The 22061-nt window shown below is 41.1% G+C and overlaps 1 protein-coding gene across 1 annotated transcript; it reads left to right on the top strand.

The window, feature by feature from the left end:
- Positions 1 to 20043: 20043 nt before the first annotated feature.
- On the top strand, positions 20044 to 21630 carry LOC101829290 (olfactory receptor 6B1). The gene has a single exon (XM_005083062.4). The coding sequence runs from the start codon at positions 20050 to 20052 to the stop codon at positions 20983 to 20985; it is 936 nt and encodes a 311-aa protein (XP_005083119.1). The 5' UTR covers positions 20044 to 20049; the 3' UTR covers positions 20986 to 21630.
- The last annotated feature ends 431 nt before the right edge of the window (positions 21631 to 22061 follow it).

The raw sequence follows: 22061 nt of genomic DNA, 5'->3' as shown, positions 1-22061 counted from the left end.
GAGGATGGGAAGGCGAGGGAATGGGGGAATTGATATGTAAATAAGAGTGCTCTAAAATAATAAAGAAGATATAAGCTTAAGGTACATTTGGCTTTATAGTCCAATGCAAGAAACTAGTCTACATAATCTTAGCATTTATTTTGACAGTAATGACAAGAATTAAATGGTGTTAATTCCAATGAAATGGAACAACCCCTTGTAACATATTCTACTGTCATTTCTGTTAAGTAGGAAAACTATTCCACATGTTTCATTTAAACCCATGATATGGAAATTACTATTTGTATAGAATGTGAATGAGCGTGCATATTTAACATTCACAGACACAATCCATTTCTCATCATGATACAGAAATGAAGAATGACAATAACAGTGAGAGTTAAGCAAAGACAAGATGGGTCAAGCTGTCTGGGAGGAATTTGTGGTGTTCTAAATTTATAGAACCTTACCAAGTCACATATTAACACACAAGGATATCAGAAGGGGAAGCAGCTGGAGACTGGCACTGGGTCCTATTTCTGCAGAATTTCTGGGGAACTGTAGAACACTCATGTCTGAGGCTGCTTGAAAGGCAGCATAATGCTTAGGGAAGGAGATTTTATTTTCTGAGGGCTCAGCCTAGTTGGCTGCTCTTGAGTCTCCTAGGAATGGCAGGGCCATGAGACATCATGCATGCTTATTTTTGCAGGAAGCAGAGACAAAGAAATGATCTCTTTCTATTGTTCTCATCCTCAACAAGACACACAATTAAGAATCACAGACAGTTAAAAAGTATGCCTCCCAGACAACAACCATCAGAGTCCCTGAATCCTGGCATTAGTTTATCTTGTAACTTCCACAGCTTTGTCTTCACATCTAGATATTTCTGATGAATTTGTCAAGAAGTAGAACCAGGGGAAAAACTCCTGGAATCCACTCAGAAGCTCAAGTGGATGGAATCTGAATCCCCTGCTTTGTAGTAGAAGTGAGACATAAGGACTTAGACATCTCTCGTGATTGAAAGTCACACTCCAAGTTGTAGACCCACTTTTCGAACTTCATAGGAAGGCAGAGAGGGGATTTGGGAGTTCAAAAAGAGGCCAAGGTGTCCTAGAATGATCTTTTGGGTCTTGTCGTAAGGCAGTGACTTTTATGGTACAAACCACCAATGTAGGTGATCTATCAGAAGTACTCTCTTAGCTTCATCTTGCAAGATGGAAGTGTCTTGATTTAGAGACTATGCCTTTCTGCGAAGGCAAAAGCCTCTACAGTGAGGTTTCACTTATGTTTTACTATATAAAACCATTGTCATTTTATTTATGTTTCTGGTATTTGAAATTAGAGAGACGGTTATTTCATTTGAAGGCACTCTAAAAATTATAAATCAATAATTTACTACATTTGCAATCATAGTCATCTGGAGTTAGGGCATAAATTCATGGAGAATTTTTGTGTTTCCCCAGGCACTGGAATGTAGGCCTGCATACAGGGCCTGTTTTACCTGGTCCCTCCGGACCAGCTGGTCCCCTGGTCTCCTTGGTGAAAGAGAAGACCTGGGATCTGGGGTGTTCAGCACCCACCAGGATGGGAAGCTCTGTGGATGTCCCCAGTCACTGGAAGGCATGCCAGGATCTCAAGCACTGCTCTGACACTGTGTTTTTCTCCATTAGTAAGGTAAGCCCTGCCTCAACCACAAAGGACACTGAGGTTAAGGGGCTGCAGTTACTCAGTTTGCTTTCTTCCTTTTACAGATGGTCTTTCTTTATTTCTTTCTTTATTCAATTTGTTTATTTTATGTGTGCAAGTGTGTTGCTGTTGCCTGCATGTATGCACCAACTGTTTGCCTGCTTCCCACAGAGGTCATAAGACACTATCAGGTCTCTTGGAACCAGACTATGGTTGCCACCGGGAACAAAGCCTGGTTCCTCTGCACGAACAGCAAGTTCTCTTAACCCCAGAGCCATCTCTCCAAACACTTGGCTTTCTTTCTTATAGTAAAGTAACTTTTCAAAATTCATTTATCTTCAGTTATAGTTCATATGCTATGGATGGACCAATGTGTGTGTATGTCTATCCTGCATGTTACGCCCTCTGACTCAAATATTTTAATGATACCCGCTTGCTATATTAGCAGAAATGATCTGATTTGCTAAATTATCTAAGTGTCCTGCATGTTCTGGCCTCTGCCTCACTCCACAGCGCGGGCCCTCCTGTAGCCCTGTATCCATTTCATTTCCTCCACAGCAGCGTCTTCCTTGCTTCTGTTCACTCTGGGAAAGTCTAAGGGAGCAGCCTGTCTCTTAAGCAGTGCTTCTCAGGAAGGTTTCTGTTGAGTCTTTTCCCATATTGCTGTTTTCTTGGGGACTGGGAGAATAATGTGTGCTATCTGTACTTCAGCAACCTATACACTCTCTCATTTAATATCCACAAGTCAATGAATTATGCCATGCTTCTCCTCACAGTCAATCCAGGAAACTGTAGAGATCATCTTATGTTGAGGTCTGCACCACTTACAAATCCATGCCCTTACCAACACTCTTCTATTTTATTATTTTATTGATGTGAAATGCTTAGCACTTTTCTCCACTGTGTGGTTTAAAGGATGGTCTCACCCTGCACCTTTCTGCACTTCTTCTCAATGGTGTTGCTCTGGCAGACCAAAGGGGATTTTACTGGTACTTGCTAACAACCCATTCTCTTGTGAAGTTACCAAGACCCTAACTGATATAAAGACTACATTGGTTCCATTCTCTAATATCCTCCCACTCTCCTTCCCCAGAATAAAGAAGATTTCAGTAGCACGGCTTCAAGGTCATCTACAACCATTTTGAATTCCTAACCAGTTCCTCTAAGTTAGGACCTATTGATGAACTCATTGATTCTAATAGTTCTGCTTCAACCTATCATTGGTCAAAAGAATGTTTTCTTTTTATTTAAATTCGTTTCATATATTAGATTTTCATTTTCCCCTCCCCCAACTCCTCCAGATCCTTCCTACCTTCCTAGTTCCTAGTCACTCAACTTTAAGTTCTTTATCAATCTCTCTCTCTCTCTCTCTCTCTCTCTCTCTCTCTCTCTCTAAATAACCCCACAAAACAAAAATAAAGGCAAATAAAGATACAAAAGGTTTTAAAACAAAGCAAAACAAACAAATAAAAAAGCCCCACCAAAAGAAGCATGGAGTTTATTTTGTTTGTGTTAACCAATTACTCCTGGGCGTGGAGCCTGCACTGGAATGTAAATGAAAAACAACCTTCAAACTCCAATGTGGATACTTTACCAGGAAGTAGTCTAAAATAACTTTAACATTGGTCAAGTTCATTTAGCTCAGAAAAAAAAAACACCCAGTACCATTTTAGAAAAATCCAAATTGGTTAAAATGGAGGATCTCATTCAACATTTAACAGGACCCTCTAAATGCAGAAGATGAAAGAAACAAGCCTATTCTTAGAGGTTATGTAAATCCAGGGTTTACTATTTTCTATAGCAGCTTTCATAACTTATCTACTCTTCCTGGATAGAAAATAAATGTATAATATATACTTTGTCAAGACTTATGAGCAATACCTGGTACATAGCTGCTTTGTTAACCCAAAACCCATACTTCATTCACAATTTAATCTTCTGATTCTGCCTTTTACACTGCTACCAACTCTTGTAATCATATGTGAAACTCAACAATATACCTGACTGTTAAGCCACAAGACTAGCTGAGTTTCCATGTATATGCCCCAAGTTCTAGTGGTTAATGCAACCTTTTCAGGGGGAACTATTCAGCTAAAATAGGCAGATGTCTCACTGTTGAAGTGCATCTTCTCAGGAGGCATCCCCATACCAAAGGTTGTATATGTTGCAGAAACTCTTTCATAACGGTTTTAAGGGTCTCATGGGATCTAAACAGGAACTTGTCTTAATCCCCAACTATCTCCATGACACATTGCCTTTCCCTCTCCCTCAAACTAAAAGTCAGTTAAGGATATTTAAGATATTAAAGAAAGTGGATCCCATATTTCTTCTTTATGGTTCAAGCTTTGCACGAATTATCTAACTCATATTGAACTGAAACAATGCTGGACAGAGGAATCTGAAACTGTGCTTGAGGAGAAAAAGGAGATTCTGCATGGTTCTCATACTGAAAGGGCATCCTGAGAAAAAAATGTCTAACTTTCTTTTGTTCATGAAATACATAAGAATGAATCACGATTTATTCAGCAACACGGAGACTGGCATGGCCAATTAGATATCATAGCTAGCAGGTGGTTCCCGTTGCTAGTGGTTACCTCTCTGCATGAGAGCAATTGTTGCAATTGGTAAGGCATTACAGGTTGGAAATGAGATTTTTATGGCCTCTTTGTGCACATTCTTATTCTATAGAAGGCTTATTAAATCCCCACAATGCTAGTATTTATCTGCAGTCAGACAGATCTTATGAAATTCCTTTACTGTGTCCTTCTAAAGTAACTAATATTTAACACAATATTCTGAATCACACAACCCTTGTTCTTCTCCTAACTGAAAAATTCTTCATATCCCACTCAAAAAAACTTTCAAGAATGCCTATGAATAAACATAATCAAAACAATAAATACTTCTAAGAAGAAAAATATAAACACTTAAGAGAGCAATCACTAGGAGATGAAAAGGCCTCCCATGTTCACAGAATAGCAGAGTTAATATTATAAAATCAGCCCTATTACCAAAAGTTATCCACATATTCAATGCAATTTACATCATAATTCCAATCACATTCTTTTTTTTATTTCTTCTATGTATAGGATAAAAGGGCAGACTACTTTTCTTTGGATAACAAAATATGATCATGGCAGGCAAAAAACAATTCTCCCTGTGCCAATAATCATCAGTTTCCTGTAGTACATTGTCATGGAAGAAGGTCTCATTATATCCTCCCCCCAAACCTCCTCAGTTAGTATGTCTACTGGCAATGTTTTCTGCCTCACTGGAAATCTTGCAGGGCTCAGGGCCTGTCTAGGTTGCCACCCATGCCTGTGGGTTCCCATGTCCTCTATGATTTCCTGGTCTGGAGGTCCAGGTCTCTCCCAGGGCAAACCCCCACATAACAGTTGTTTTGAGGCACTGCATTGCATTGGGTCCTTTGGAAGAGCAGCTGGTGCTCCTGACCACTGATCTGTCTCTCTACACCCCCTCATTTTTTGGGTGGGTTGGAGTCTCTGTGTAGCTTTCTCTTTCCTGGAATATTAGGCAGACCCATTTGGGGAATCTGTGGATAAAGAACCCAGGAATACAAGGGTTAAATGTAATTACATAGTGCAATAATTATAATGAACTTCTGGTAAAATGATCAGGACAGTCCTCACTATAGGTAACAAATGAAACCTTCTTATCAATATACCAAGCACCTTCTATGTGCCACCCAAAAATTGACTTATGCACAAACTTAAAACAACATGTGAATAGTCACCTGAGAAATCAATCCACAAGTTTTTGATGCCTCTCTTCAGAATTAGGTAAGACAAGTTAGGAACTGTTAAGAGAAGTAAGCCTGGGGAAGGTTGTTTAAATTGTAACTCTTTGGGGAATAATGCACCATATTTGAGATTAAGAAAGCACAGCTTAATTTTACACTACCAAATGAAATGTGTGCACCATTTTTCATCATTTTCATGGGATATTAAAGTTTACAATAAAGGTAACTCTGAGTAAAGACAGATGAACAAATTTTTAGAAATTTCATGTGACACTAGAATACAAAATGTTTATGAATCCACAAAACAGAGTCAATTTAGTGGTATAATTGAAAACACATAGATCAGTGTTCAAGTTCAGAGTTTACAGTGTGTCCAAGGGAATTTGCTTAATATTTGTGTTTCTTGATTAGTTTCTCAATTTTGTTCTTGAGGCAGGGTCTCACTATTTGTCCTTCACTAGCCAAGAACTCATTTGTACTCAAACTCATTTGGCCTCAAACTCACAGCAATCCTCCTGCTTCTGCCTCCCGAGGGTTGGAGTTAATGACATGTGGAACCATTGTTAGCATCCATGCACAACGTGGACCTTTATCATTTTTTATTTTAATTTTAAATAGCTTGTTTTACATGTCAATCCCAGTTCCCTCTCCCTCCCCTCTTCCCGCACTCCCCTTCCCCCTCTCCTTCCCACCCTATTGCCAAATCCTTCCACATAGGGGATATCTAGAGTCAGTCATTTTACTCTTGGTAGGGTCAAGGCACTCCCCTAAGAGTCCAGGATGAGAGAGCATCTCTCTTTGTGCTATAGGCACATGAAGACAGTTTGTATACCAGGGATAGACACTGATCCACAGCTCAGGGCCCCATAGGTTGCCCAGGCCTTCTCACTGACACTCACATTTGGGGGGTCCAGATCAGTCCCATGCTGGCCTCCCCACTGTCGGTCTGGGGTCCAAGAACACTCCCCTGTTCAGATCAGCTGTCTCTGCTGGTTTTGCCAGCCCATTCTTTGCCAATTTGCTCATCACTCCTCTCTCTCTGTCACTGGGTTCCTTGAGTTCAGTTCAGTGATTAGTTGTGTGTTTGCCTCTGCTTCCATCAGTCACAGGATGAAGGCTCCCGGATGGTTATAGACATCAAGTTCATTATCAGGAATGGGCATTTGAGGTGGTCCCTCCACTATTGCTTAGCTTGCCAATTGATGTTATACCTTTAGATCACTCGAGGTGACTCTGGTGCCTGATCTGTCTTCGATCCTATGATTCCCTCTTCCCCCTATTCTACTCCCACCCCCTCACCTTCCTGTTCCCCCATGACCTACTCCCTTCCTCTTTACCCCCTCTATTCTTCCCAGGTCCCACTCCCCCCCACCCCATCCATTCAGAGGATCTTGTCTCCATCCTCTTCTCTTGGGTACTATGCATATATGCATATCTTTTAGGTTCTTTCCTGTTTCCCAGACTCTCTATCTGTGGAAGTGCAGACTGGCACTATCCTGATCCATATCTAAAATCCATATATGAGTGAGTACATACCATGTTTGTCTTTTTGCGACTGGGTTACCTCACTCAGGATGGTTTCTTCCAGTGCTATCCATTTCCCTGCGAATTTCAAGATTCCATTGTTTTTTTCTGCTGAGTAATACTCCATTGTGTAAATGTACCACATTTTCTCTATCCACTCTTCAGTTGAGGGGCATCTAGGTTGCTTCCAGGTTCTGGCTATTACAAACAATGCTGCTATGAACATAGTGGAGCAGATGCCCTTGTTGTATGAACCTGCCTCATTTGGATAAATGCCTAAGAGTGGAATTGCTGGGTCTAGTAGTAGATTAATTCCCATTTCCTGAGTAATCTCCATACTGATTTCCAAAGAGGCTGTATGAGTCGGCATTCCCACCAGCAGTGGAGGAGTGTTCCTCTCTCTCCACATCCTCTCCAGCATAAATTGTCTTCGGTGTTTTTGATTCTAGCCATTCTGACAGGAGTAAGATGGTATCTCAGAGTTGTTTTGATTTGCATTTCCCTGATGGCTAAGGACGTTGAGCACTTTCTTAAGTGTCTCTTGGCCATTTTAGCCTCCTCTACTGAGAATTCTCTATTTAGCTCTGTACCCCACCTTTCAAGTGGATCCTTTGGTGTTTTGGAGACTTGTTTCTTGAGTTCTTTGTAAATTTTGGAGATTAGCCCTCTGTCAGATGTAGGGTTAGTGAATATCTTTTCCCATTCTGTGCCCTGCCTTTTTGTCTTTTTGACTGTGTCCTTTGCCTTACAGAAGCTTTTTAGTTTCAGAAGGTCCCATTTGTTAATTGTCGATCTCAGTGCCTGTGCCACTGGTGTTATGTTTAGGAAGTGGTCTCCTGTACCAACTCGTTGAAGAGTATCTCCCACTTTCTCTTCTAAAAGTTTCAGTGTGGCTGGATTTATGTTGAGATTTTTGATCCATTTGGACTTAAGTTTTGTACAAGGCAATAAACATGGATCTATCTGCAGTCTTCTGCATACCAGTACCCAGTTATGCCAGCACCATTTGTTGAAGATGCTTTCTTTTTTCCACTGTACAGTTTTAGCTTCTTTGTCAAAAATCAGGTGTTCATAGGTGTGTGGGTTAAAATTAGGGCTTTCGATTCGGTTCCATTGGTTTACCTGCCTATTTTTGTGCCAATACCAAGCTGTTTTCAGGACTATAGCTCTATAATAGAGCTTGGTCAGGTATGGTGATGCCTCCTGAAGTTCCTTTATTGTATAGGGATGTTTTGGCTATCCTGGGCCTTTTGTTTTTCCATATAAAGTTGATTAATGTTCTTTCCAGGTCCTTGAAGAATTGTGCGGGAATTTTGATAGGGATTGCATTGAATCTGTAGACTGCTTTTGGCAAGATTGCCATTTTTATTATGTTGATCCTAACAATCCAAGAGCATGGGAGATCTTTCCATTTTCTGGTATCTTCTTTGATTTCTTTCTTCAAAGACACAAAGTTCTTGATATACAGGTCTTTCACTTCCTTGGTTAACACTATCCCCAGATATTTGATGCTGTTTTTGGCTATTGTAAAAGGTGATGTTTCTCTGATTTCTTTCTCAGTCACTTCATCATCTGTATATAATAGGGCCACTGATTTTTTTGAGTTTACCTTGTATCCTGCCACATTGCTGAAGGTGTTTATCAGCTCTAGGAGTAACCTTGATAGAATAGCCGCAGTCCTGAGCAAAAAGAATAATGCTGGAGGTATCCCAGCGCTTGATGTCAAACTATTCTAGTAACCATAATAGCAGAAGCAACATGGTTCTGGTGCAAAGACCACCTATAAGCTAGTGGAATAGAATAGAGGACCCAGAAACAAACCTGTAAACTATAGACACCTGATGTTTGACAAGATGCCAAGACCAGGAATGCCAAAAAATATATATTGGAGAACACACAGTTTCTTCAAAGCAAGATGCTGGAAAAGCTGGGTATTCACCCGCAGAATAACAACACTAGACAATATCTCTTACCCTGTATAAAAATCAACTCGAAGTTGACCAAAGACCTATTGAAAGTATTTTCTTCAATGTGTAGGCATGAGTAAGGACTTTCAGATTCCAATGGCTCAAGAAATAAAACCAATAACTGAAAAGAAAAAAAGATTGCATGGAAGTCAAAGGCTTCTGTTCAGTCAAGGAACCAATTCACCAAGAGAAGGTCCCATAGAATAGGAGTAAATCTCTACTAGTCATACATGCAACAGACGAATGCCACACATAATGCACAAAGAATTGAGAAACCTAAGGAAAAATAGTGACATAGGCAAATGAAGCGAACAGATAAGTGGACAGATAATTCTCAAGAGATAAAATATAAACAGCCAGAGAATACATATATATAACAATATATATTTATATTGTTTAGCACCCTTAGTCATCATGGAAATGCAAATCCAAGTTGTCAAAAGATTCTGTCCTACCCTGGTCAGAATGTTGGCCATTAAGAAAACAAATGCCAACCAACACTGGTAAGTAAATTGGAGAAGGGGAATCCTTGTTAACTGTTAAAAAGAATGTAAACCAATGAAGCAACTATGGAAATCAACAACATGAAGCTTCTTTGTCTCTTTCTTTTTTCTTTCTTTCTTTTATTTCCAGTTTGTGAAGAAAGGGTTTCTCTGAGGAGTTCTGCCTGTCCTAGAACTCATTCTCTAGACCAGGCTGTCCTCAAACTCAGAGATACACCTGCCTCTGCCTCCTAAGTGATGGGATCAACGGCATGTACCAGCACACCTGGCAGTATGGGAGGTTTTTTTTTTATAAAATTATGCTAACATTTGCCTTGGAACACATCAGAGTAACACCAGTCACCATACTATAGAGTCATATGTGCATATTCACAAGAGCCAAGTTATAGAGTCTGCCTACATGTCTGTTGACAGATGACTAGATAATGAAAATGTGGCATACACATAATGTAGTTTCTTTGGCCATAAAGAATGAAATCATCGTTTTGTTGCTGTTGCTGCTTTTCTTTTGTGTGGAAATGAACAGAACTAGAGGTCATCATATTAAAGACAATAAGCAAGACTCTTAAAACAAATATCATATGTGTTCTCTCATATTGTTATGTGTTTATATGACATGAAATTGTGAGCAGGACCGTCAGGGAGAAGAAAAGGGGACTAGTGGAGGGGTGATACGGAGAATGAAGCGGGCCTATGTGGTAAATATGGTCAAAGCAATACTCTGAATTCTGTCATGACCACATCTTTCACCTTTCACAATAAGGCCAAAACAATGAAAATGGCTGCGAAACCTATGGCTATATATAATGAATGCACATTGACTAAAAAAAATCTTTGCTGTTTGTTGTAGACAATTACTTTCCCATCTTTTAAAAGACAGGGAAAACCTATTGTCTTAATCATGTGGAAATAATATGGTTCACTAGCGGATCTTACCTAGAAAGTAAAAGAACATGTTACAGAGCTGTTTATGTCATCGTGTTCCTGAGGGAGGCAAAGAAGCAAAGCCTATACCTAAGGCTATCTCAGCCAACAGAGACATCTTTGCTCGGGTATTAAAATATTTGATGTATTATTCAGGTGCCTCAGGTTTTACTGAGCATGATCACTCATAAGCATATTTTTTCTGAACTAGGAATAAAACTTGGGGATTTCTGTATTCTAGACAAGCTCTGTATCACTGAGCAACACCCCCCCCCAACTTGCGGGCAGTCTTCAACAGACAGAAGGAAAATGAAATCACCTGGCTGATGCTTCAGTGGAATTGTAGACCTCCTGTTAACTGGAGATTCTTTACCCAAGTCTGACACTACGATATTTAAAGAACAGAATGAGTGAAAACCAATACTCATTGAACAGTATCAGAGTAGATTAGTTAAACAAAGCTGCATCTTTAATGTCTTAGTAAAAAATGAGGATGGGGCCAAGTAGCTGACCAACCTTCTCTGATCGTGTGTGATGATTTGTTCTTCAATGCACAGAGATTGACTAATAGACCATCCAATTGGATAAGCCATGTCATTGGAAATCATCTTCAAAATGGCTCATATAGTATAACTCAAATGTCAGACCTGCCAGAGAAATAATTATCCCAAGGAAAGCCATTTCCTTCAGCTTCTGGGACTGTTGAAATATGACAAATAAAATACCCAGCTTTCATCTTCACTGAAGCAAAAATGTGTGTTATTAGTCATTTGTGAGATTTTCTATTTCTTGTCTATGTCACAGAGCATAGCTGCAACCGTCAGTAAAACACAATTAGGAAAGGCTATGCTACTCTTAGGGATCACTGTCTAAATGTCACAGTAACAGAGGACCTCAGACTTCAGGCAAGGAGTTCAAACTGTTGGCAGAATATGACCTGTACTCCAGTATTGCTGTCATCCTCAACACTGGGGTTAATGAATGCACTACCACAAATCCTAAAAATCCAGTGCCCTCATCTCATGGAAATTTGCCAGGAGCCAAGGTTCTGTTCATCTTTCGAGGGGCAGTTATCACGTTTTATAGCTAAAGATTCTTCCAGATTGAACCATTCATTACCTGATGGGAAGAAGAGTCTCACAAAACTTACAAGAAACTGATAGGAAGTCACAAGGAACTCAAAATGCTCCCAAGGCTCAGCCCTGAGATTATATGAGCATCAAAGATTGCAGAGGGAAAAGGAGACTTTTTAGTGGGACTTCCTGCCAGGTGCACAGGAAACTCTCTTGATTCAGCTTTTCTGAGTCACCACCCGTGTTGAGTAGGCTTTTCGGTGATGCAGATTCCCAGGAGACACCCATGTGCTTGTAAGTAATTCCAGTAAATCTTATTTGTTCACCAAAGTAGACTGGGATGGGGTTATTTGCTTAACCTGTCATCTGCATAATCTCCTTGGGAAATTTTACATAATGTTTCTTTCTTTTGTAGAAACTACTAGAAGGCAGAAATGTAAACTAAACAAGGAATCTGAAGTGATTTCATAACACAGAGTCTTTCTTCTGTGTACTCCAGGGAAAGAAACAGTATCATACAACCCTTATTCTGGTGACTGTGTATAGAAGTGTCACCCCATAACAACCTTTTCCAATCTCATTTGAAGGGACCAAGCCAAGAATTCCTAACTAATCTTGTGCTCCTTAACTAAAATAATTTGGTCAGACGTTTCCTGCCACAGAATCCTGCAGAGGGACCTGCCCAAAGCATCCAGCATCAGTCGCCATTCCTGCCTCGTCCCTTCACCCTCCAGTAGAGCAAGCTAGCAAGTGTAGAGTGAGAGCATCCTGGAGAGAGGAGAGGATAGACACAGGAACCCATACGCACCAGAAGAGCAAGAGACCATACCTATACCCACTGGAAGAAGAGATGGGAACACGACAATATAAGAACACATCCACTATGTTCATAGAATCATTATTTGTAATAGCCAGAACCTGGAAGCAACCTAGATGTCCCTCAACCGAAGAGTGGATAGAGAAAATGTGGTACATTTACACAATGGAGTACTACTCAGTGGAAACAAACAATAGAATCTTGAAATTTGCAGGCAAATGGATGGCACTAGAAGAAACCATCCTGAGTGAGGTAGCCCAGTCACAAAAAGACAAACATGGTATGAACTCACTCATATATGGATTTGAGGCATGGAGCAGGAGATTGCCAGCCTTCAATCCACACCACCAGAGAAGGTGGGAAACAGGGAGTACCCTAAGAGAGACATGCATGGTACCCCGAGAAGGAGAAGGGACAGGATCTCCTGAGTGGATTGAGAGCATGGGGGAGGGCAGAGGGAGCTGGGATAAAGAGAGGAGAAGAAGAGGAGGGGAGAGGAGGAAATGGAGGAACAAGAAGGTTGAGTTGGGGGAAGAATAGAGCAGGATGAGAGATACCATAATAGAGGTAGTTGTTATAAGTTTGAGGAGACATCTGGCACTAGTGAGATTTCCAGAGATCTACAAGGATGACACCAACTGGCAATCTAAACAACAGTGGAGAGGATACCTTAAATGCCATTCCCCTATAATGAGACTGATAACTATCTTATATGCCATCCTAGAGCCTTCATCCAGTGACTGATGGAAGCAGAAGCAGACACCCACAGCTAAACACTGAACCAAACTCCTGGAATCCAGTCGCAGAGAGGGAGGAGTGGTGAGCAAAGGGGTCAAGACTGGGCTGATATAACCCACAGAAATAGCTGATCTGAACAAGGGGGAGCTTTGGCTGCTATTGTTGAGTCTTTCTGAGGATTCTCAGAAGAATGACTTCCCAGCAGAGAGAATCATTTAACACCAAGTCACCAGAAGATGGCCATGTATTTGACAACATGGAGTTCATCTCAACCCATCATTCTCCTGTGCAGTGGGAAGAAGACATCTCTACCTCCTCAGTTTCTCAGATAAACATTCCCCCAAATTACAATGGCTCCTGTGCAAAGCAGGAGTTACAAAACCTCTGGGAGATGTTTGCCTCCTGGTTGCAGCCAGGAAAGCAGAGCAAGGAGCAGATGATTCTCAATTGGTCCTGGAGCAGTTGCTTAAAACTGGGCACTTCAAGGATGAGTTTGCCGCAAATGAGAAGTGGAAACATGGTGAGATTCACGAGGATTTGACAGATGAGTGCTTGAAGCCTCCCATCATGGTTCGTGTCTCCATGCAGGGAGAGGAAGGTCTTTTTCCTGGGCACATGTCCTTAAATGAAGTCACCAAACTTCTGAAAGAAATGCAACCATCAACAACATCAACACAAGAAAATGCAAGGACACATTTGCAGATCGCACTAAACATGTTACTTCCAACAGGACATGAAGACACTGAAGATGGCTACAACAATCCGATGAACCTTAGTAAAGTAAATAGCAAGGGTAGGAGTCCTGGAAATGAGATGGAATCCCTTTTCATTATCCAAAAACATAGGTGTCCTGAGACAGAGGAGGGAAGTGTTTCTGACAGAACTCATCAGGGTTATAGAAGTTCAAATCAAGTCACCTCCAGGTGCCATGAAGTATCTCAGAGGACATCTTCTTCTGAAGATGTCCCCAAGGAGGAGGTATGACCAGAGATTATACCTGTATAGCAGGTACAATCGGAGATTATCGCCAGGCCAGAGCAGACTGAAGACTGCCAGAATTGTGAGACAGACTACACACGTGGAGAGTCACCAAGAGAGACACAAGAGAGTGCCAAAGGCATACCAGGGTGAGGAATGTCCCAGAACTCTCAAATATCCCTCCAGGCTTTTAGCCCACCAGAGAAGACACAAGAAGGAGAAGTCCTTTTCCTGTAACAGGTATCATGAGGGCTTCTATAATCAATCAGACCTAAAAGTCCATTCAGTGACACACAAGGGAATGAAACATTTCACACATAATACATGTAAAAGGTTTCGTGTGGGAGGACTTTTAGCCATGAAACCAATCTGCTAGTTCATGAGAGAATTCACACAGGAGAGAAGCCCTACACCTGCTCCCTATGTAACCATATCTTCTGCCAGTCATTCACATACCCACCGGCACAGGGGACATTGCCACAGATCAAACTGAACTATGGACCTTCCTCAGCCGAGGTCAGCTGTGCGACAGGCTTAATGTGCTATCTGCACAGGAAGAAGCATGTAGCCTCTACACAGTGAGAAGCCATTGAAGATGTGACATGTAATCTCTGTGTTGCTCCTTCTTTTGTCACATTCCGTTGCCATGTGCCAGAAGATGAGAGTCGCTTGTCAGTTCACTAGCATGTTTGCAATGCCAAAAGTATTCTATAAGTTTTGCCTGGCATATACTAAATAAATAAATGGAACTAAAAAAAATAATTTGACTCAGGGTTTATGTTTCCCATATAAAGAAAGTTACCTCATCGGAGTAATACCAAACTCCCCAGTTGAAAGTTCAGAAAACAGACATGCAACACCTAACAAAATGAATCAGCCACTAGATGTAGATTTCTGGGGTCTGTGCTTTAAAGTCTGTGCCCTTCTCTAAATATTGTCATTTATCTTCAATGTTTTTCTCCAGTAGGCTAATCACATGCTAATTTCTACAATACAGCTGTTAGATCTGAGGCCAATTTTCTATGTCTAGGACTTCTTTTGTGGGCATTCTCATATAAATGAAGGGATACAGGGTATATCAGAATTGTAATTGGTCTAGAAGAGGCATTTCCTATAGGCTTTTGACCTTACTAACTGTAACCCCTTTTGGTGAACTGTAAATGAATTCCTGTTTGCCCCCAATATAATTTCATGTTTTTGTGTGATGCTACTAGAAGTTATCAATCATTTTGCATATTGAATGCTTCCTAAAGACTCATGTGCTGAAGATGCAGTCCCTACTTTGATCCTAATGAAACGCAATGAAACTTCTAAGAAAATATCTACTGGGATCAAATTAGGGTCACCTTTTGCAAATAATAAAAAAGCAGTATAGCACGTAAGATAAAATAAACCTTTTCCTTCCCAAGTTGCTTTTGATTTTGATTATTATCATAATAACAGAAAGCCAATTAGAATTGGGGTACTAGGACACTGGCCCCTTCCTGTTCTTTTCCTTCATTGTTGACATGTGTCTGTGCCACTGGGTTTTATGTTCAGGAAGTGGTCTCCTGTACCAACTCATTGAAGAGTATCTCCCACTTTCTCTTCTAAGAGTTTCAGTGTGGTTGGATTGGGGGGATTGTGGGGGGGTACCGGAGGAGGGGAGGGAGAAGGAACTGGGATTGACATGCGAAACAAGCTATTTAAAATTAAAATAATAATATTTAAAAAGCTCAAGGATTTGTTTTGTCTACTTAGAAGAAAATAACCTCTAATCATAGGATGGGTTTTTGTGCCTTCTTGCTACTGATTTTCAGGGTATAAGGATCTTTTTGGTTGGGAGCAACATAACTACTCTAAAAAGGTTCAACCAAACACAAAATAGATAGCATCATCCTGGGCACCAGTCCTTTAAGACAATCTTTAAGAGATTCTGATTGGCTTGTGACTGGTGGTGAATAGTAGCCGATGATTTACTTGAGAGCAAATAATGGAAGTCAGTGAATCTGTGAAACCAACCTTTGGCCCTACCTTTACTGTGATTGGACAGACTATTGCTCATTCACTTTTCCCTGGGAGCAGCATTTTTGATGCACCCTTGGTACTCCTCCTCACTGATTCCCTCCCTTTAAAGATTGAAATATGAGCTGTGTTTCAGTCTATGACCATTTCATTTCTGTGACTTTCAAATCTTCATTGATCAAAGACATGATTGCCTACTTACCCACACTCACTAAATATTTGCAACAAATCTTGAATGACAAACATTAAACCTTAAGCTGACAGATTCACTGTAGTTTCAAAAAACAGTAAGTGGAAATACTGAAACATGAAAACAGACATAAACAGTCCGTGCTAGAGTGCCACTCACATTTATGGTAATTAAGAAAGCAGTTTCACATGTAGATTCTTTCCTAGGACTGAAATACAGAAAACAAATTATAAAAGAGTAAAAATAAGGCACTTCCTTTAAATATCTGTCCTCAATTCACCTCCAGGTTCCAGAAATACTCTGATGTCACTTGAAATGTATCATTTAATCATAATTTGACATCATGGCTTTAAACTTTTGTAGTGATTGTAAATGGAAAATGACAGAATTTCTACCCAATCATGGTTACTTTTGCTGTGTAAGAATGCTAGGCACATACAGGGAAGAGTTTGCCAAAAGCCAAGATAATGCTGAGTATTTGAAAGTAGATATTTACATGTAATGCTCTCTTTCATCTTACTCTTTCGACAAAGAATAAAACATAGTTCTCTCTAAAGTGTGTGGCCATTAGTGATTTTTCCTCCAGTGGAACCAACATCACATTAAACAAATGAGATGGCCACAGTACACACAAATTTCCTTGGATACCACAAGAGACTTGGGCAGCTGTTGCCACCGTTCTTTCCTCCTGGGTCCTGGGAGAGATGCCAAGAAGATGTTGATGCTGTATAAAGTCCCCAGAAGAACAAAGATATTCGCAGCTTGATGTGCCCTAGTCCAGAACTGCTCTCTCCAGAAGGCAATGGGATCTCTAGCCCCAGAGTGCTGGAGGGTCCAGCCTGGTGCCACACTGAACAGAAATGTGGTCTTAGTGTCTCGAGATATCCTCTCATATAACCATGGTCATCTGCTGGAAAGCAGTGGGGTAATCTGTACCCATTGGGTTCTTCTAAGTTTAGGGAGTGGGTTCCTCATATCTACTCAATACCTGAATCTTTCCTTTGTACTTCTTCCTATTTTAGAATCAGTGAGGAATTTCTTTTCACTTTCTTCCCCATCAGAAGCTTCTAAATCAAGGTAAGTGACACTTCTTGCGGCGTACATAATATATGGGCAACTCTTAGGAACAAAAATATTTAAACTCTAAATGTTTCGTGTCTTTCCTTTTCATCCACAATGATATTCTCATTTTCTGAATCCCAAGTGCAGAGAATTATGCAATGAACCAAGGGAATAGACCCCTAATATTGCTTTTTGAGGACATTTCCTGGTGTTGGTTCATAAATAAATACCCCAAAGTAAGACCACCACCCTCAGACTCCTCCATGCTCCCCAGACTCACTCTGCTGCAGACTCCTTGGACTTTATCATGTAAGCAAGTAGATCTTGATATTGCTTATGAAGACAGAGGCAATTATGTTCATCTCAGTTTCTTTAGCAATAAATCGTCAGCTAGCAATCTTGTTCTTCGTTGTTTGTGTTATAAGTGTCTGCTATGTGGATGACTTCTAGCTTGCCCATTAACTTCTCATTTGATAACGTTATTCCACTCAATGTATCTTCTCACATCAGCCATCTGGGTTAAATATAAGGTAATTATCATACTCCTGACAAACATCTGGTCATCATTTATTGGTCTTGCTTCAGGGTGGCTCTTCAACTCCTCACCACTGTGTGTGGAGCTCCCATGATCTGGCTGCAGACAAGACAAGTTCCCTCGCCCCCTCCAAGCATCCCTTTTTAATTCATTCACTCTCCGTTCGTCAAACACACAGCCATTGGGATGTCCTGACCTCTATGCCCTTTTTCCCTGAATCATTTGTTTGAAATGCCTCAGCTTCTCCCCGATACATCTCAGGACATATCTCAGGCACACAGACAACAAACACCTCTTGTGTCATGTGATCATTGCTGCTCCAAGGACCTATGCTTATAATGAAACTGCTCCAGGACTGGAGAACATTTACTAACAGAATCACAAATTTCAAGTGTTTAAAAAGTAGTTATGAGACCAAAATCTGACTTTCTTTGTCGCAGGAGAGTGAGCCTAGTGGTGGATGGCATGGCTCAGACAGACACGGGCTTCGGCGTAGTCCTGACTGCATCCCTCTTTAACTAGGAACTGTCGCTTTATGTGACTGAGCTACAGTGCCTCTCCTGGGAAATTAGAGTAACCCTGTCTCATTAACATTATTTTATGTATTAGATGCTGCGTTTTGTGAACAGTAGTATGCAAACTTCCTGAAACCTAGTGAATGTTCCCTGATTTCTTCTTAGAGGATGTGGTGGATCATTGATGCTCACCAAATAACCAAATACAGAAAGTTCCATCCCTAGGAAAACACCCAAATTTTCCAGCTAATAAATGGCAGCACCTCTGTGTGATAGCTGCTTGTCATTTCTGCTTGATCTTTTCCCCCAAGCTTCTGCACCCAAATTCACTGACTTCTGTTAAAGACTCTACACCTAAAGTGGATCTTGAGCTCATTTCTGTCATCGAGTTTTCCAGGTCACTGGCCCCTTTCCCTTAAAGCCTGTGTCACCACCCTTGCTCCGGTCTCCAGGAAGGTCACTTGGAAATAACAGTCATTTTTCCATGACACAATAATGCCTGGCCATTTAATCTTCTGCCTGACTCCCATGGCATTTTAAGCCACTGTCTAGATCTTTCTTTGAGCTTCGGGGTCTTGTCTACTGGACCATGTCTACCTTCTCACCATTTCCTAGCTCCTCCTCTACCCACCACAGTGTAGCAGCAGGGGTCTCATTTAAGGTGGGGTCCCTTTCACCTAAGGTTTTCAAAGAGCTGGCCCTGGATTCCTCTGCTCAGATATCACCTCCTCAGGTGTCGGAGGGACATCCCATTCCAGATTATATGCTGTTACTTTCTGGCTTTTAATCTTTATTTAAAATATGTAAAATTCTATGATATATTTCTATTTTAGCTTAGAAATTACGCGCACTCCTCCCAGAAACTCTATCTTCTTTCTCAGAAACGGAAAGCCCACTAATCAAGGCCCCTCATTTCTGGTCCTCACCACTTAACTTGCATTACAGCAGTTACACCTCCCCTACATTCATCTTTACTGCTTTAATATCAAACAAGAGCCCCTTCCACACACAATAACATTTACAGTTTATATAAAACACCATTTGCCTGACCTCAGTTTCATTTTAATCCACAGTGACATCCCCTGAACACATGTTAGCATTTGTATCAAACAAGAAACGAAAATGGTTTTCAAAGAGGGCGTGATTTAAAGGACATAGCAACTCCATGGAAGACTTGGGAGTCAAAAGTGAAGTCCAGGGATTTCACAGGGATGAACTTGAACTTGGGAGACCCATGCCTCCTGACCACAAACAGCTCAGATTGTGACAGGCCCTTCCATCTCCACTAACGGTAGAAGAAAAAAGAGACAGGTGACATGGGAAGCTCCCCCAGCTGCAAGGAAGGACTTTCAGAAATGTGGGCAGATGGCTGCATGGGAAGGCCAGTGTGCTTTTGGGAACCAGTAGCTATAACAAAAGGGGATTTGCTAGTTTGCTTTGGAGGTATTTATGGAGGCATTGCAGAGTATTAGATACTACGTGGCTGTAGGATCAGACTTGAATACAATCCTTGTCCTCCTATCAGTGAAAACATAGAAATGTACTTAATATCTGTCTAGTAAGACATCATTAAAATGGATGTAACAGGGTATAGGTGAAGATGCTATGTGGGAAATTGAAATGGAGTGTGATATTCATGTCACAGTCATCTATCTAATGTGTCATATGCTGTTAATAAACAAATGTCACTGCTGTTGGTACTCAGAGCGTGCAGGGATGAACTATGCTTACCAGACCATGGATTCTGACCAAGTGATTCTTTTCTCTCAAAGGGCCGACTCCCGTGTATCTGATATGGATGTGGAGAACCAGACACGGGTCACCAAGTTCATTCTGGTGGGGTTTCCCGGGAGCTTGAGCATGCGAGCAGCAGTATTCCTGATGTTTCTTGTGGCCTATATTCTGACCGTAGCCGAAAACGTGATCATCATCCTACTGGTGCAGCAGAACCGGACATTGCACAAGCCTATGTACTTCTTCCTGGCCAACCTGTCTTTCTTGGAGACCTGGTACATCTCTGTGACTGTGCCCAAGCTGCTCTTCAGTTTCTGGTCCATGAGTAACAGCATCTCCTTCACCCACTGTATGATACAGCTTTACTTCTTCATTGCCCTCATGTGTACGGAGTGTGTCCTCCTGGCTGCCATGGCCTATGACCGCTACGTGGCCATTTGCCGCCCGCTGCACTACCCCACCGTCATGAGCCATGGGCTCTGTTTCCGCCTGGCCCTTGGTTCCTGGGTCATTGGCTTTGGCATCTCTTTGGCAAAGATCTACTTCATCTCCCGCCTCAGTTTCTGTGGCCCCAATGTCATCAACCACTTCTTCTGCGACATCTCCCCAGTGCTCAATCTCTCCTGCACAGACATGTCTGTTGCAGAGCTGGTGGACTTTGTCTTGGCTCTGATCATCTTCCTCTTCCCGCTGTCGATAACCGTACTGTCGTACGGCTGCATTCTGACCACCGTGTTGCGAATGCCGACAGGAAAGCAGAAAGCCCTCTCCACCTGTGCTTCCCACTTTGTGGTGGTCACCATCTTCTACTCAGCCACTATTTTCATGTATGCCCGGCCCCGAGCTATTCACGCCTTCAACATGAACAAAGTCATTTCCATCTTCTATGCCATCGTCACCCCGGCCTTCAATCCCTTCATCTATTGCCTAAGGAATCGGGAGGTCAAAGAAGCTCTGAAGAAATTGATCTATTGCCAGGCTATTAGAACTGACTAATCTGTCACGACTGATTGGAAAGAAAAGACTGTCTTCTCTGTTTTTCTATCCATTCTCTTTCAATGTCCCAGCTCAAGATTGATGATGTCACCCTTTCCACACTGGTCTTGGGCGTCTGTACATATTTATGCATGAGAACTGTGCTCTGAGGACATACACACTATGTAGATATCTATAAAATATAATTCACTTTGAATCTAATCCAACATGGAGTTTATAAGATTGTAGATAATTAAGCTAAACAAAGTGTGGTGTGGTATTGTGTGGCTTGGCCTAATTTGGGTCCTGTAAGCATGAACAATTCTGACGTTAATGATTCTGTGGCATCCTTGCTTTCCCACTAACATTACTGACAGAGGAAGCAGCTTCATCAACAATCCCATTATCTACGTGCTTGGGATCAGTGTTGGTGTCAGAGGCTAAAAGGCTGATCCTCAGATCCTTCCAAACCCTTTTCTAGCACCTTTTCTTGAACCTTCAAAACCTTTTCTTGAACGCTACCTTTCTGCAGGAGAGTGATTTTTTAAAATCTATGTGTGAACTGGCATTACACAATCATATATTTTCAGTCTGATACAATTTATGTAATTGCCTTTCCTTGAAGTCCATTTTTCCCTTCAGAACATTTGCTTATATCTTCTGATTGATGAGTGTAAAATAGATGATGAATAAATCTTAAATATATTATTCAATACAGATCAACTAGCCTTATTAGTCCTGTTGCCTTCCAAACCCAGTATTTTCTCATTCATTCTCTTCCACTCTTTTCCTAGCTTTTTCTTTTACCACTTGCAAACAAACTCAAGTAACAGCACAATTTTAATGATTGACATGGATTTTCCTTCTATGACACAGTGATAGTTGGCTCTCTTTATCTGACATCATACATAACACTTTTTTGATTAGCTCTACAGACATGCCGTTTCACAGTCTTGTCAACGGCGAAGTGAGTTCTACTGTAAGCTCCATTCAACATAATGGCTCCAGAGGTCAGAATCTAATTTTTGTTACAAGCAGTTATTTATTTATTTATTTATTTATTATACAGTGTTCTGCCTTCATGTATGCCTCTAGGT

This window comes from Mesocricetus auratus, unplaced genomic scaffold (genome assembly GCF_017639785.1).
Source record: "Mesocricetus auratus isolate SY011 unplaced genomic scaffold, BCM_Maur_2.0 Super-Scaffold_100694, whole genome shotgun sequence".
Classification (NCBI taxonomy): domain Eukaryota; kingdom Metazoa; phylum Chordata; class Mammalia; order Rodentia; family Cricetidae; genus Mesocricetus; species Mesocricetus auratus.
The sequence above is the reverse complement of the archived record's forward strand: the minus strand, read 5'-3'. Positions and strand labels throughout refer to the sequence as shown.

Excerpts from the sequence above, each read along its gene's own strand:
- LOC101829290 (XM_005083062.4), top strand. The coding sequence starts at position 20,050 with ATGGATGTGGAGAACCAGACACGGGTCACCAAGTTCATTCTGGTGGGG.